Source organism: Microcebus murinus, chromosome 8, assembly GCF_040939455.1.
Source record: "Microcebus murinus isolate Inina chromosome 8, M.murinus_Inina_mat1.0, whole genome shotgun sequence".
Lineage (NCBI taxonomy): Eukaryota > Metazoa > Chordata > Mammalia > Primates > Cheirogaleidae > Microcebus > Microcebus murinus.
This window is the reverse complement of record NC_134111.1, coordinates 81,699,612-81,715,971: the sequence shown is the minus strand read 5'-3', so window position 1 is coordinate 81,715,971 and position 16,360 is coordinate 81,699,612. Positions and strand designations below refer to the sequence as shown.

Here is a 16,360-nt window from a genome sequence, read left to right as displayed (position 1 = left end):
ACCCTGAGGAGAAAAGGGGACATATGATTTGCATAGTTGCTATACTATATAATTTAAATTGTCCACTTTTCCATAAAACGTTATAAGACATTCAAGAAACCAAGAAAATAATGCCCATATACCAAAATAAAAGCATTCAATAGAAGTTGTCCCTGAGGAAACTTAGACGTTGGACTTACTAGACAAATGTTTTAAATTAGCTATTGTAAATATATTTTATTTTAATATAACATTATAAAAACAATTATACTATAAAGATATAAAGGAAACTATGTTTTGCATATGGCATATTTCATATTTTAAAATGGTAGACATAAATCTTGCCATATCCACAATTGCAATAAATGTAAATGGACTAAATGCTCCAATCAAAAGGCATAATTAGCAGAATGGATAAGAAACAAACAAACACGATTCAACTACATGTTCTGTTTAAGAGATATAATCTAGTCCCAAAGATACAGATAAGATAAAAAGGGAAAGGATGAAAAAAGATATGCCATGTGGATAGGAGCCAAAAGAGAGCTGGAATAGCTATGTTAATATCAAAGTATACTTTAAGAGAAACATTTTTTACTAGAAGTAAAGCAGGACATGTTATAACATTAAAATAGTCAATCATCTTCCATCATGAAGATGGAACAATTATAAAAATATCTGTACCTAACAACAGAGCCCTAAAACATGTGAAGCAAGAACTGATAAAATTAAAGGGAGAAATAAATAATGCAATAATAATCACTGGATACTTTACTACCTGAATTTTAATACTGGTTAGAATGACTAGATAAAATTCAGCAAAGAAATAGAAGACTTGAACAACATTATAAATCACCTAGACCTAAGAGACACTTGAAACATTCTCTAGCAAAATGTAAGCAATAAAACAAGCCTCAATAAACTTGAAAGGATGAAATCATACAATGTATGTTCTATGACGACAGTGACATGAAATTAAATATCAAAAACAGAAGAAAATTTGGGAAATTTATAAATACATGGAAATTAATAACTCACTCCTAAATAACTAATAGGTCAAATAATAAATCTCACAGGAGAAATTAGAAGATACTTTGACATATGTGAATATGCAAATAATTCTTATAATTTAACAATTAAAAGACACATTATCCAATTTAAAATGGGCAAAAGATTTGAATGGACACTTTACAAAGAAGATTTACAAATGGCCAATAAGCCCATGTAAAGGTGCTCTATAAAATTTGTTATTAGGGAAATGTAAAACAAAATCACAATGAGATACTACTTCATACCCATAGGAATGGCTAAAATTAAGACAAAAACAAGCAATAACAAATGTTGGCAAGAATGTTAAGCAATCAAAGTCCTCATACTTTTTTGGTAAATCGTGAAATGGTACAGCCACACACGTCTGTTCATAGCAGTATAATTCATAATAGCCCAAAAGTGGAGACAACCCAAATGTCCATTAACTGATGAACTGATAAACAAAATATAGTACATCTATACAATGGAATATTATTTGGCAATAAATAGGAATGAAACAGTGATATGTGTTACATCATGTATGAACTATTATGCTTAGTGAAAAAATCCAGCCACAAAAAGCCACATTTTGTATGATTCCACTTATATGAAATTTGATAAACAGGCAAATCCACAGAAACAGAAAGTTTCCCCCTTGTCACCGGTTGGGGGAAGTGGTGGATAAGGAATGACTGCTAATAAATAGGTTTCTTTTTGGGATGATAAAAATATTCTAAAATTAGTGGTGATGGCTAATTTTATGGTATGTGGATTATGTCTCAATAAAGGTGTTATAAAAATGTAGATGTGCCTTGGGCCTCATCCTCATAAATTGTGGTTAATTAGCATAAGTCATTTTTCAAAGTTCTCCAGGGTTGTACAGAGAAGGGTGAAGAGCCACTGGCCTCTTTGCTCAATTTCTGTATATCTTTTTAATGACTTTATAAATCAGTGATGAAGTTTGCATAATCACGAAGCAACGAGTCTCAGACAGTTATTTATCATTAGAGAAACATATTTAAAAAATCTTTGGAACAGAAGGGCATCACATTCTGTCCCCAGCCCTTCTTCACCCAGAGAGTCAGACTTCCTTATGAAAATAGCATGAGCTTTTGTCTTCTTTTGACTGTTAGGTTTTCCTAAAACAGCATCCGAAAGCATCCTATGGCCATGCACTGAATTGCCTGAGGAGGTTTTAAAAATACTAACTCATGGGTCCCTCCCTCAGAGACATTGATCTTGGTTTGGGGTGTGGCCCGGACCTTTTATTTTTTTAAAGCTTCCAAGTTGACTGTAATGTGTAGCCAGGATAGAAAACCGTTAATGGAACCCTAAGCAATATGATTACATTTAATGTAATTAAAATAGAGCCAACTCAAAAATGACAATTGCTAGGTTAAATTAACAATAAATTTTTTAGGATGCCACTTAATCTAATTTTTTTATAACTTCAAGTCATGAAGCAAGTTATTAATGCAGACAGTGTAAATAAAGTGAGATAATGATATTAACTGGAAAATGTTTCAAAACAGGTAAGTCATGAGTAGTAAAGAAAAGATTTGCAAGAGGACACACCTTCAGCACTGACAGCTGAACGCACGGACCAGACTGACCCTCGGCGGAAGGAGTAATTCCTGTGGGACGTGCTGGACGTACAGGACGGACTCACAGACAGTCGGCGGGAAGCCAGATTGGTGACTTCTTCTACTGGCAAACAAAATGGGAAATGTGAACTTTGGTTTTATTACAAAAAAATAATCATTATCACAACTATGGTTGTACTTATATCATAAGTGATACTGTATACTGCTCTCAGACTGTAAGGCTTAAGTAACTTAGAGTGTACTCAGGGAAGAGGCAGGGGGAGAAGCTCTACAGAAAGGAAGAAAATTCTTCCCAAAGTTTCCACAGAAGCAGGGCAGAGAATCACTGAATTTAGAATGGTTCATAAATAATTTTTTGATACCGGCCGACAAACTGTACTCGTGACGATTGAAAGTAATGAATGAAAGGTTGGTTACATTTACTTTAATACACAGTCTGGATTCAGCTGTTCCCTGAATCACAACTACTGCTTAGTACATTATTAGATCAGTTTATACCACATGGCTAATGCCCTCCTGTGAAAACAGTCCAACTCTAAACTTTAGAAAACAACAACTTTTTATTTGTTATGATAGTGTCAGGAAATGACAGAGAGATGGGAGGGGGGATATCATCTCAGGTCACATAAAATTGTCAATGTTTATTTCAAAGCAAATTATATCCCTGTGACTCAGCCCCTCAAGAAGTCCCATGTGTGGAAGGCACCTTCTTCTTCCGGCTCTGAGTTGGGCGTGCAGGTGGGCTCGTAGCAAGCCTCCTGGGTGATGGGGATGGCGGTGATGAGGCTGGCTTCTCTACCAAGACGTTTCTTCTCTTCCTCCTGCTGCAAGTTCTTCAAGATGTGTTCTGCCCTTTGATGGGAGCGGGACACAGCACGGGCTGAAAAGGATTTCTGTGGAGACATGAAGGCAAATTTATTTAATAGTAATTCTTTTGGGAGGTCACAGGCATAAAGGGTGTTACAATAAATAACCCAAATGTGGTAGTTTGTCCCCAGGAAATGTTAGGATACCCATGATTAGTTTCACGAAGATTAATGCATTTGATTTTTGACCAAATTTCCAGGCTGTGTATAGATAGCTAAGTTACTTTTTTGCACTCAATCAGAATGATTCTTCAAGGATATCTATAATTTCTGGAAAAACTCCTGTATCACCTTTAGGATTTAGGGAAATATCATTGATTCACTCTTAAACATTAAGACCAAATAACATTTTTTAATACTCTATTTCTTTCCAAAGTGTTTTGAACTGGTTTTAAAAGAAAGATTTTTATTTCATAAGATTAATAAAATTGAGAGTCAGAACCATGGGAAGAAGGAGAAAAGAGATATCTCTCATATGAACCAGTTAGTTATGTGATTTATTTCATTTTTATAGCTCAAGTATCTGTCACACTGTAACTAACTTAATATTTGTAGATAAAAAGTGGCACAATGTAAATACTTAATAATATTTGTAGAAACAAAGTTACTGAATGAAAATTATAAGTGTTGAGAGTATTACAAATGTTGAATGTAAAATTTGCCCTTGTGTTTACCAGCAGCCAAGGCATAATGGGAAAATATTAAGAACAATCCACGCTGCCATAGGTGAAGGATAAGGAAAAATAAAGAAGAGAAGATTCACTCTGCAAACTGGCTATTATATTCATGCCTTAATCATGATTCTTATGTCAAGACAAGTTCCAAGAGGTTTGGGGACAGAATCAGTGATCTCAGAGCAGGGAAGTGATCACTAGAGTTCTTCCCTCCTGACTGCAGTGATGTCTACACACAACAGTAATTCCATATTTTTTTGTTGGTCTGTAGTCCCATAGGGTTCTAGAGACAAGCAGAGGATGCTGGTCACTCTTCAGAAGGGGCTACATTCATAGACGATCCCTTTTTGCTGGACCTTAACCTAAGACTAAAAAGTTTCCTATGATGAATGGCATAGGAGCAATTAAGAGCATTTGATGGGCCACATAGAAATTCATTTTCAGAGCCAGGTGGATAATCTGGTCTATCACAATAAGGCATAGGGTAAGAACTGTGAAATGAGAGAGAGAACTGGATACAGAATCAGGGGGCTTGGTTTCAAATCCACTTTGAACTTGGGATAGAGAGTTTGGCTGGCTCACATGAAGCCATTACCACTTGGGAGAAACATCAAAGATCTGTATGTTGGTGGCTCAGATGTTCAAATTACTGCACATACAGGAGAAGAGCCAGGTGTGTCTTTCTTTCTGTTTGGCAAGGAACCATCAGATATGAAGGTACTGTATGTAGAAGAATTAAAATAAAATAGGCATACTGTAACAAACAGCTCTCCAAAGAAAACTATAAATGCCTAGAAAATCCATGTGTGATGACCAAAAATGCTCAAACTAAATTCATATCTTCAAATTAAGCTTTTAAAATAAGTGTCAATGAAATAAACAGTACAGGGTTTTTTTGTTTTTTTTTTGACCATGCAAAGTAGCAAAAAAACAACACTAGTTAATAAGACAGTTTTCAATTCCAGCAATAAGGGTAAAATCATATAACTTTTCTGGGAATGTTTTGTGAGATGTGTTAAAAATCATTACTCATTATTAATATTACACTAATTGCTATAAATTCCAGAGGAGTTTATTCAAGAGGATTTGTGCAAAGAGATGTGTTCTTTTTCTATTTTTGCTTTATTTTCCAAATTCTCTACATTACACTTATATTTGTAAAAATACCATTTAACAGGTAATAAAGGCATATTTTGAAGATCCAGTTTTTCAAAATGTGCATATTCTTGGTTTTTGTCTATAAATGGACTGTGTTCTAAACTTAACTCCTGAGTTATATTACATATATAATATTATTTATTAATACATATATAATACATATTTTATATTACAATGATGAGACCTGAGGTCTCAGAGTGGTTTGTGATAATACTGATGAACAACAAAATGAAGAACAAACTAAGGTTCAAACAAGGAAATAAAGTTGCTAACCTTCTTCCATTTCTTAATTTTTTAGGATCAATGTCCTTAACTTTCAGATAGTTTATATATGATAGGTTAGATGAATACATTTGTTTTGTAATAAATAGAGGGAAAAGGGCTGCCTTTGGCCAAGAAATCAATGCCTAATGCTTTCAATAGCTTTGTAAGGTGGCTGCTGCTTTGATTATAAAACAAATCTGTGTTGGTTTGGAGGTCTGCAAATACCCACAACCAGATGATAGTTCTTTCTATTCTAGTCACAAGAACAAAGACTTTTTGTGGCTGATTTTCTGTGTTATTACTACATCCTTATGACAAGAGTGAACAAATTGCCTGACACATTTATTGTTCTCCTTTTATATGTACACCATCGAACCTAGAGATGGGCGGGGGGAGTGTCTGCTACTTACAGACTGGTCTTCATTAATGGGGTCCTGGACACTCCCGCTGCACTGAGGGACCCACGGAGGGTCAAACATTGGGACAGATGGCATTCCAAGCACTGGTGAAGGCAGAGTGAAGTTTATACTGGGAGGTGGGATCTGTTAGTCAATATCAGAAAAATGAGGTTAGTAAGATGAAATGGCAGCTAGAATGAGTCTGAACTATAATTATGGCACAATCTGTCTTAGTAATTATAAGGCTCTAAATAAGCAAGCATTATAGAAGAGGAATGTTTTCCAAGATTTTCTGTTATAGAGCACAGGATGAACCTGGGCCTTAGTTTACTGATCAGTTGAATGAAGTCTTTCAGTCAAGTGATCTCTATTTGTGTTTATCACCCCATCCCCCAGAAACCTTCTGTATGTGTATATACAGCAGAATGTCTGGGAGATAATACCCCACACTTTTATGTGCTTACCTCTGGGGATGGCAGTGAGATTTTAAGATTCATAGAGATGTGGTTTCTTACTCCACATTCTTTTATATTTCAATTTTTTAAAACAAGAATTCATTTATGTATGAGTGAGGTTTACTTATATAAATCAGAGAGGAAAAAAAAGCATATATTTGGCCATCTATTGTCACTTTGAGGTTCAAGGATTTAAACAAGACTTGGGTTGGGTTTACTAATCTAATGCCCATGTGAGAAATATCCCTCACCTTAAAAATCTGCTGTGCTCCCTCCTCCATCCTGGGCCAGACCTGATAGCGGAACCGCCAGAGTGTGTGGAACTTGAGGACAGCGTTTAGCCTTTGCACAGTCTCTGGGTGGTGGAACTCTGACATAAGCATGTCCGAAACGGCCTCGGGGACCTTGACCGCACACAGCAGGAACATGGCAGCTAGAGACAGTCAACAATTCGTCAGCTACACAGTGTAAAATTTTGCTAAATTCCTGAGGTTGGAGAGAAATGGTAACCTCTCTTATCTCCTTAAAATGACTCCTGAGCTAATGGAACTAGGCTACTAGTACTGCTAAAAGCAAAGTTTATTTCAGTCACTGGAAACCAAACATCATTCTTTGTGCCACACACAGTCTTCTAAAAGCTGTGCAATGATAGCAATAGCATAACATTTCAGTACAAAAATTCATCCTATGCAAAGCTTCCTTTAACTCACAGTGCCTTTCAAAGTCAATGCCTTTCAAAGGCATTTTGAAGCAAATGAAAAAAGAAAATTGCATCCCAGATATGCTTTTTAGGAAATGGCTAGAGTCATCTCATAGTAACACAAGGATGATACATAAAGATGTCAACTAAAAACCACCTCAGTTACATTAGCTATATTTAAAAAAAATCCACATTGTAGATGCTGTTAGAAACTTCTACCCTTTCCAGAGATAGAAGAGATTGAGAAGGCAAAAGAGATTTCATGAGTCATAATATCATTTTAAAAAAATTTTGGTGGGGGAGTCAAATATCAATAAGAGAAAAGTCAAGGCCATGTAAGTTGTAAAGCTAATGAATAAGGGGACAGAGAAATACACTCTATAAACATACTCTAGAATCTCTCTTGTATTCCTTCCCAGAGCCTTGAAACATGCTTAGGCAGTTGTGCTAGAGGAACTGGGGCTGAGTTCTAGCTCTGAAACTTCTCTGCCATGTGATCTTGGGCAAACCTCTTAATTTCTCTTAGTCTCCATTTCTTCACTGGTAAACTCTCAATAGTAACAGTGATGGCCATGGTGATAATAACACCTGACTCCAAATTTTTTGTTGTTCCATCGTGATTATACTTGCCTCCAAATTTGTTGTTAGAATAAAATAATATATGAGAAAGTGCTTTGTGATGTGAAAAGTGCTGCACACTTCTGAAGTATGTTTTACATTTACATGGTGTAACCCGGGAAGGGCGTGTATAGGTGCAGTTAGAAGATCTGGGTTTGGTTTCCTGGTTCTTGAGCTGTGTGAACTTGGATGTGTCCTTTTAATTCTCTGACTCAAGTTTGCTCATCTATAAAATGGTTTATCAATCAGACAATGTGTGTGATATAGTTCTGTAACAAATGTTAGTTATTGTTATCATTAGCTTTTGATAATCAGCCTTTTTTTCCTTATCCTAAATGTAAGCAGTCCAGCTGCCTAGATCTCTACTCTTTCTCCTTTGCTTTTTTAAAAAATGTACTATAGCCGATCTCAACTTTTTTTTTTTGAGACAGAGTCTCACTCTGTTGCCCAGGCTACAGTGCTGTGGCATCAGCCTAATTCACAGCAACCTCACACTCCTGGGCTCAAGCAATCCTGCCTCAGCCTCTCAAGTAGCCAGGACTACAGGCACACGCCACCATGCCCGGCTAATTTTTTTCCTTTATATTTTTAGTTGGCCAATTAATTTGTTTCTATTTATAGTAGAGACGGGGGTCTCACTCTTGCTCAGGCTGGTTTTGAACTCCTGACCTTGAGCAATCCATCCGCCTCAGCCTCCCAGAGTGCTAGGATTATAAGCGTGAGCCACTGCACTCGGCCTGTCTCAACTTTTAAACACCATGCTCACTCTTTAAATCATTGCAGTTTTGCCTTAAAATCTTTACTGAAAGAGTTTTCTTGTAATACTCACTAATGCACAGATTTAATAGTATTTTTACAGCACTCATTTCCTTTCAGTTTAACACCTTTACGACAATCTCCTTAAAGAGCAATTCTGTTTTGCTTCCATGGCTTGAGATTATTTGAGTTCTGCTACTTTTCTGATCACTTTTCCCAGCTGGGCTTCTTCCTCTGGTCCTCTGGAGATGGAGAAGGCCAACGGCTCAGTGGTCATCCCTCAGCTCTGTCTTCCCTACCGATTCCCCCACAGACATGCCGCCCACTTTCATCACTTTAGCTGCAACATAGCAACTTATTCCTTGAGTTTACTTCTAGTAAATTTTACTTCTAGAGTTTACTTCTAGTAAACTTTTACTTCTAGAAACTTTTGGCCTTTCTCCTTAGCTTCGATGTCACATCACCAACTACATATCACTGGCTCCCCTTCATCTAAAGATCACTATGCCTTTTTTTAATTTTAAAATTTATTTCATAAATTTGTATATAATATTTGTCCATACTAATTAGGTACATGCAATATTTTGTTACATGCATAGCATGTGTAATGATCAAGTCAAGGTATTTAGGGTATCCATACTACTAGTATTTATCATTCTATGTGCTGGGAACATTTCAAGTCCCCCTATTCTAGCTTCTTTGAAGTGTATGATACATTGTTGTTTAGTCACTCTACCGTGCAGTTGACCATTAGAACTTATTCCTTCTAACTGCATGTTTGTACCCATTAACCAACCTCTCTTCATCCTCCCTGCTCCCCTCCACAATCACTATTTATAAAACCAAGCTATTGTATTCATTGCTGCTATATGAAACTTGGTAATAATTCATACTCTGTATACAACATTACTGTTTGGTTCAGAACCCATGAGTGGCTTCCACAGTTCAGTGGAAAGTCCACACTCATAAGCCTGTCATTCAAGGTCTGTTACAATCTGAGTCCTACTCACCTCTCTGGTGACCCCTCTGCAAAAGCTACTCCAGTCATCAGATCAGTCTCCTCAGACTTTTCAAATAAGCCCAGTGCATTTCCACATCCACACGGTTTTACACACACCATTTTCCCTGCTAGGCTAAGTATTTAGTGATTTTAAAGCCCAGTCCACCTGTTTATATTTTTCATGGAAGTTTCCATGACTGCCCCATATTTGGGGAGCACACCCTTCCCTGAACTTTCACAGCTGTCTCTGAGAAGCATTTGGTAAAGAAGCAAGAACCTGAGCTTTAATGTGAACAAAGATATTTTACAAAGATATTTGTTGCAATATGGTATAAAAAAGAGAAAGGCTGGAATCAACCTAAACTTTCATTAATAGGTCTTCATTAAATAAATTAAGATATCTGTTCATTCAATGGAATATTTTGTAGCCATTAAAAAGAGGCAAATGATGTTAAAAATGGTCTTCTAGATATAAATGAAAAAATGCAAAGTGCAAAAGTCTTTGCTGTATGTCCCGTTAGTGTGAAAAAGGAAACATGCAATATATACATACATGCTTACATACATAGATATGCACAGTGTGGCCTAGAATATTCCTGAGAAACTTACAAATTGTTGCCTCTGGGGAAGAGAATGGAGGATCATGGGGAAAAGGTGATACTTTTAACTTCATAGACTTTTATACTACTTGAATTTTATCATTTACATTTTGCAATTAAAATAACTATAGGAAAAAAGGGACCTATACAAAAAGTGGCAAAAAATGAAGAGCACACATTTTGCATCTACCACTGACCAGTTATGTGACCTTGGACAAGTCACTTAAAATTTTAACAAATTTGTTTTGAGATTGTAATTTGAACATAGAATACTATCCACATAAGATTTTATAAAGTTAATGATGGTAGTTCATGGTAAATCTAGGAGAATTAATACACATCAAGAATTTTATTATTTTCGAAATATAGGTTCTGGGGACAATCATTCTCTATAATTTGGTAACACCCTGAGCGAGACACATACTGCTCTTGTGCAAACCACACAGTGAATTTGAAAGGGAGCACATAAAACCTGGGTCTGTTTTCCTATAACACATAGCTCTGCTTAGAGTTCCAGCAATTGCCATCAATCTGACCTAGGAGCAAAAATAGAACACATGCACCTCTCTCTTATTTGAACACTTGGATAAGTAATGGCAGTGACAGCAGGCACAGGGTTCCAGGTGGTCTTTCTTTACCTGCTGCCCCTGCCATGTGCTCATCCATGCTGAGCAGGAGCTCCCAGGCAGCTGGCTGAATGTCTCCGTACATCTCCTCTGTCAGAATTGGTGCCGCTTTGATCAACAGAGATAAGGGAGCAGGCGACAAGCTCATCACCTGGGAAAAGATGGAAATCATGTTTTAAAATCTCTTAAGACAGATTATTATATTCCTCTTGAAACTTAAAAGCCATGACCCTCTTGCTGCTTTTCTTAAATGATCTTAAAATACTCTAAAATGAGAGCATATTTAGTTGACATGGTGCATGATAAGCTTTATACTTTATTAGTTGAAGCATAATTAGGAAAAAATCATATTAATTTTAAAATATTTTCGCCACAAAACTGCTTTGCAACCCCCCAAGAAATAAACTATAGAATGAGTACAACTCTATTAATAAAGAATAACCCCAGCAAATACATCTTTGTGTTAAAAGATCTGAGGGATTTTTAAAGGATCTTATTTTCCTTTCTATTAGTGGAGTTCCACTGAAAACTATAAGCAGTCTCTAATTGATGAAGGAGTCCATTTAGAAAGTTAGTTTTCTAAGTTGTGTGAACTTGGATGGCATTTCCCCTTTGAAACACATTATACATTGTTTGTGGTTATTGCTCCATATTAGCCCACAAAATCCCACTTAATCCTTTGTTTCAGAAAATTTAGATGACAAATGTAGATTCTGGATAAGTCATCATTTTAAACATATTCCAGAAAAACATAAATGATTCTTTTGGGGAGGAAGGTATTATGATTTAGAGCTTAGGGTATAATAGCAATATAATCATGTGTTAAGCACTGGATAAATAGGTTAATGTACTGTCTTATTTAATCCATGCAGTACCTTTGGGATAGGTCTAGTGTTATAATCCCCATTTGATAGATAAGGTAACTAAGACCAAGAAAAATTAAATAACTTGCCCAAGGTCCCAGAGCCAGAGCAGCAGACATGGGATACAAACCCAGACCGTCTCATTCCAAAATCCACAAGTGTTGCCATTCACACACTGGTGGGAAATTAGCTCCACTGCAATGGGGAGAGTGGGAGAGGTGCGGTTTCAGGCAAACTCCCCATGTCTGTGGAAGCCGGCTGTCTAGCAAGATTTTTTTCCTTGCACACTTGGTGGCCCTCTCGCTCACCAATTAAAGGGGCTTTATGCCAACACTGTGCCAACTATTATGTGTCCTAAATACTAGAAAACAGGTTTTCTGGAGTCCCTTCCCTGTTAATATTTCATAATGCTTCTGATCCAGGTACAATACCTGAAGTCTGATGTACTTTAGCATTCCGGAATCCTTTTTCCCTTCCAGGTTGGCATCTGAAACTCTCTTCTTCAGAGAAGGTGTCCTCAGGCATGACTTATCTGAGCACTGAAAAGGACATAAGATATCTGATGAGTGTTGTACTTTCTCAAAAACCAATAATGCTGTATTTCCCCCAAATTCTCCAGACAACAATCTTCTAATGGGAGGGATAACTTAAGGCCTTTTTGTGGGCCCACGCTTCCTGAAATTGATAAAAGCAGTTAATTTTGTAGTGAAAAGGGAGTTTAGAGATATTTAGTAACAAGCTCCTCTTTTACCTTTGAGGAAACTGGGATCCAGAGAAGTGGAATTACTTGACCAAGTTGCAAAATTAATTATTGACAGAATAAGGAAAGGACAAGGATTTCTTGATTTCTATTATGGGGCTAATTATATTCCATTAAGCTGTTAAAAATACAAATCTTTTAAAATATTGAGTCAGATAAAATCCATTCTGTTCAATATTCCCTTTATAGGGTTGGATGATGCTACAAGTGGAACCATTTGGTCATGGAAGAAAGAAAATATTTCATAGAGAAGTGTTAAGAAGTTAAAGGACAAAGATAAAACTTATCAAGAAAGTATAGTATGAGTTCATAGCACCCATCATCAGGGCCTGAGTTGCACAGGTAAAATGATTTCTTTAGAAAAACATACTTGTCTATGGGAGACAGCAGTTCTTCTTACAAACTGTTTCCTCACCCAGGGTCCAGAATAGTCCTGATTCATATGCATGAGCACAGATAAGGCAATTTCTTCCTCTAACTCCCTAAATGCCAAGGAATGGAGTGAACAGAGCAACTGGGAGAGGGATCAGTCCTAATGGGGACAGGCCCTTGTTTATTTATCCTGAGTCCTGGTTCCTCCTATTTTTGCACTCCAGGCTGTGCAAAGAGGGAATCCTCCTCTCACAGAATAAATGTTTATTTGTTTTTCCAGTGTCATGTCAATGAAACACTTTCTCCCTCTAGCCAAGGGGAAAAAGCAAACTCCTTAAGAAATCTTGAACAGAGCTTCATAGTGTTATAGATGAAGATATTTTGAAAGAAAAGGCAAATTGGAAAGTGCATGAATGTTCCAAGAAAGACTTTCAAAACTCTGACAAAAAGACCCAAGATAATGCATCTATTATGTGACTGGTATGGAACCAACTTTTTAAATGACTCTATTTGGAAACAAGTGATTCAGAGCTCTTGCTGTATTTTCTAAGGAAAAAATCAGGGAGGCACATAATTGGGAACACGTTATCATTTGCGGAGAGAACTATTGCATTGCTTTTTTCCCCTGTGAATTAAAAACAATATACAGCATAAATAGCGTGCCTATTTTATATAATTTGAAAACTGTTCTAAAATCATATACAGCAATATTTTCCCATATAAATGTAGGGGTGTATCTGACTTCCTTTTAAAAAGAGTCAAGATATTTAACATTGGCATGTCTCTGCTTTTATTCTTTCTATTTATAAAACAATACATTCACATTGCAGGGTATATGGAAAAGACAGAAAAACTGTAAAGAAAACACAAATCTCAATAATCCCAAACCCAATGATAGCCATTATTTGGTTTCTTTTAGCCTTTTTCCCCCCTCTGCATCTTAGCATAGCTGTGATAATATTAAGTATGTGACACACAATTTTAAACAATTCATTTCGCTATGATTTTATAATGAATATTTTCCCAGGTCATACTCATTATATGTTTATATATACTCAAATATTTAATATCCTGTCATGTTTCCTTAAGAAGCTTGGTGTGTTCTGGTGCCCTCATGATACTTAGGTTGCTTATTTTAGTGAAAAGAGAAGGGATTTGGAAGGGCTTTTGCATCAGGGTGTTAGGCTAGCAATTCTTTTTGAATGACTTGATCAGTCTTGGAAGATAGAGATCATAGATGGTACCTATATGATGGGAACTTGGGTTCACTATATGAAGGCTCTAAAGTCCTTTTCTACCGGTGTGACCCCTAGCTTAAACTAACAAGCCTATAATTATTTGCTTTTTGCTTTGGTGATTTGATGTAAAACTTGTATAGAAGAGATATAGGAACTGGATAGAGTAGGAGGCTAGTTCCAAAGGCATCTATTAATGGTTCTTTGAAGAATTAGAGATTTCCCTGGTCTGTGAGATGCACACAGTAGTTGAAATTACATATCAAACAGGGACCTGTAGAGAAACTCAAGACTACAAACCCAAGACCAAAGGACAGAGTTTATCACTAATAGATTACATCATCCCTTGTTGAGGTGGTTCTGTCAGAGGGAGCTGTGGTTGATGGGAAGCAGCTACATGGCCCCAAGATCTGGTAGGGATACTGGGGAATGCTTGCTATGGGATGGTGTAGAACTTGGACTACTGTCATTTTCTTCTATGTATATTTCTTAAGAAAATCCATCATAGTTGACTCTACAATTTCTTTCCTCATCCTCATCACTACTGATTAGATTTTCAATGCAAAACCAATTCTTTGACTGGCTAAGGATTTATCACTTGTGTTTTGCTCAAAAAGAGAAGATGGCCCCATCAAATTCTTGTCCTAAGGAACTAAGAGACACAGGGTCTGAATCATTTAATGATGGTTGCTGGGGTGAGAAATAACAATGCCACTTTGAGATTTTCAGTCTAAGTACAAGATCAATAAAGCTGGTCAGGGGACAGAGATGTATGAGCAGATGAAGACGATACAAAAAGAAGCAGAGATAAGAGACCATGCTCATTCTGAGGAGGACAGCAGCTTTAGTTCTCATTCTCTTGAGGCGTGGCTATGATTCCCGTTCTGTCCTTGGTTTCATGGGATTCCACTATATCCTCTGAAGAAACTCCCTAATTATTGGAACAAATTGGAATGGGTTTCTAGTCCTTACAACAAAAGACTATTGGCTAGAAAGGAATAACACTTAATTATTTTAAATAAAAATTTTATGTATTAATTTAATAATTCAAGAATATTTTTTAGGTTAACCATATGCTAGGAACTGGGCTAATGTCTAGAGATACGGTTAGGAGAAAAACATCCATGATGCTTGTCCTCCTGGAAAGAGTATCTTCCTAGGAGAGACAGATGACAAACATGTAAATGAGTGAAAATCAAGATAAGTAGAAAAGCAGATACATGCATGAAAGGTGATGCACTGTAGAAATAATAAGGTATTCAAAATTTGGGAATGTTGATGTCAGCCTGCTGGCTGAGAAATACATTTTCTTATCTTTCTGAGAAGAGCATTATGCCGACTGAAGTGTAATATTTTCCTGAAGGTAACCTAGACTCTTTGTGCTTCATACATCTTTGGTACATAAATTTTGTGTGCTATGGTGAGGAGTCATTCTGGCCTATGAAATCAAGATCTAGGGCCTGGTCTTGGGCTCACAATATCATCGTCCATAGATAGTTCTAGAAAAAATACTAAGTTTGCAAAAAAAATCAATTGACTTCTTACCATTTGCATTGGCTTTATAAAGTTGACCCATACTGTGTCCTGTCTTTCTAGAGGAATGTATCACCATTTATCCCCCCTCTTCTTTTTGGTTGAAAGAAAAAAAATGTTTTATCTATTACTTTTTTCATCAGTAAGCATTAATTGAACATTTATTCTATTTAGAACATGGCTTTGGACAAAGTACAGACATAGAGGAAGAGTATCAGAATTCTTTGGTAAAGGTGATATATACATATAGAATGATATTTTATTAATAAAAAAAAATCCCTCAAGTTTGGAAGTGCACTAAAATAGACTAACAGAATGTACAGTGAGTTCCTGAACATTGTATTGTAGATTAGCAGATTGATCAGATTTAGATGGTTACAAAATGTACTGACTGCCACAAATACACTCTGCCATAAAAATTAAAAAAAAACAGGTATGAAATACCAATTACTCATAAGACTTGACTCTAATCAGAATACTGCTTTTATTCTTGATTTATTGCCTACTCTGTTTTCATTTTGGATCTGGAAATGCGAGCATCGTTTATTTAGGTGACAGATTCACAACAGGCAAGTGAAAAACATCATGAGAGATAAAAAGAGCTTGAGCAGGAGGCTAGCATTTTGGAAATAAAATGTTTATCACAGAAGAGTTGATACATCTTTTCAGCTCACCTCCTGAATGACTAATTTCAATGTGTCAAGGTTAGAAGGCGCTTTCTCTTGCTTTACTTTTCCTTTCCCTTGCAGAAATGTAAGCAACAGCAGAGGTTGGTTAGCCTCTTCTGCTGCATTGGGCCAGTGTCCTGGTTGAGCTAGAGTGGAGGGCGCTCATGAAACACTCTAAAGCTGTGGTTCTCCTCACTCATTCA

General features: G+C 36.5%; 1 protein-coding gene across 4 annotated transcripts in view; it reads right to left on the bottom strand.

Annotated features, from left to right (window-relative positions):
• Nucleotides 1-16,360, bottom strand: part of UNC80 (unc-80 subunit of NALCN channel complex) — a 203,901-nt gene that overhangs the window by 69,682 nt on the left and 117,859 nt on the right. For 3 of the 4 annotated variants that reach the window (XM_012751444.3, XM_076005903.1, XM_012751445.3), the window contains 6 exons: nucleotides 12,021-12,128; nucleotides 10,739-10,877; nucleotides 6,679-6,860; nucleotides 5,985-6,116; nucleotides 3,319-3,505; nucleotides 2,584-2,715 (listed from right to left, as the gene is read on the bottom strand). In XM_012751444.3, the coding sequence (XP_012606898.1) occupies nucleotides 2,584-2,715; nucleotides 3,319-3,505; nucleotides 5,985-6,116; nucleotides 6,679-6,860; nucleotides 10,739-10,877; nucleotides 12,021-12,128 (880 nt within the window). The remainder of the gene's footprint in view (nucleotides 1-2,583; nucleotides 2,716-3,318; nucleotides 3,506-5,984; nucleotides 6,117-6,678; nucleotides 6,861-10,738; nucleotides 10,878-12,020; nucleotides 12,129-16,360) is intronic. The other variant, XM_012751443.3, reaches the window with a different exon arrangement.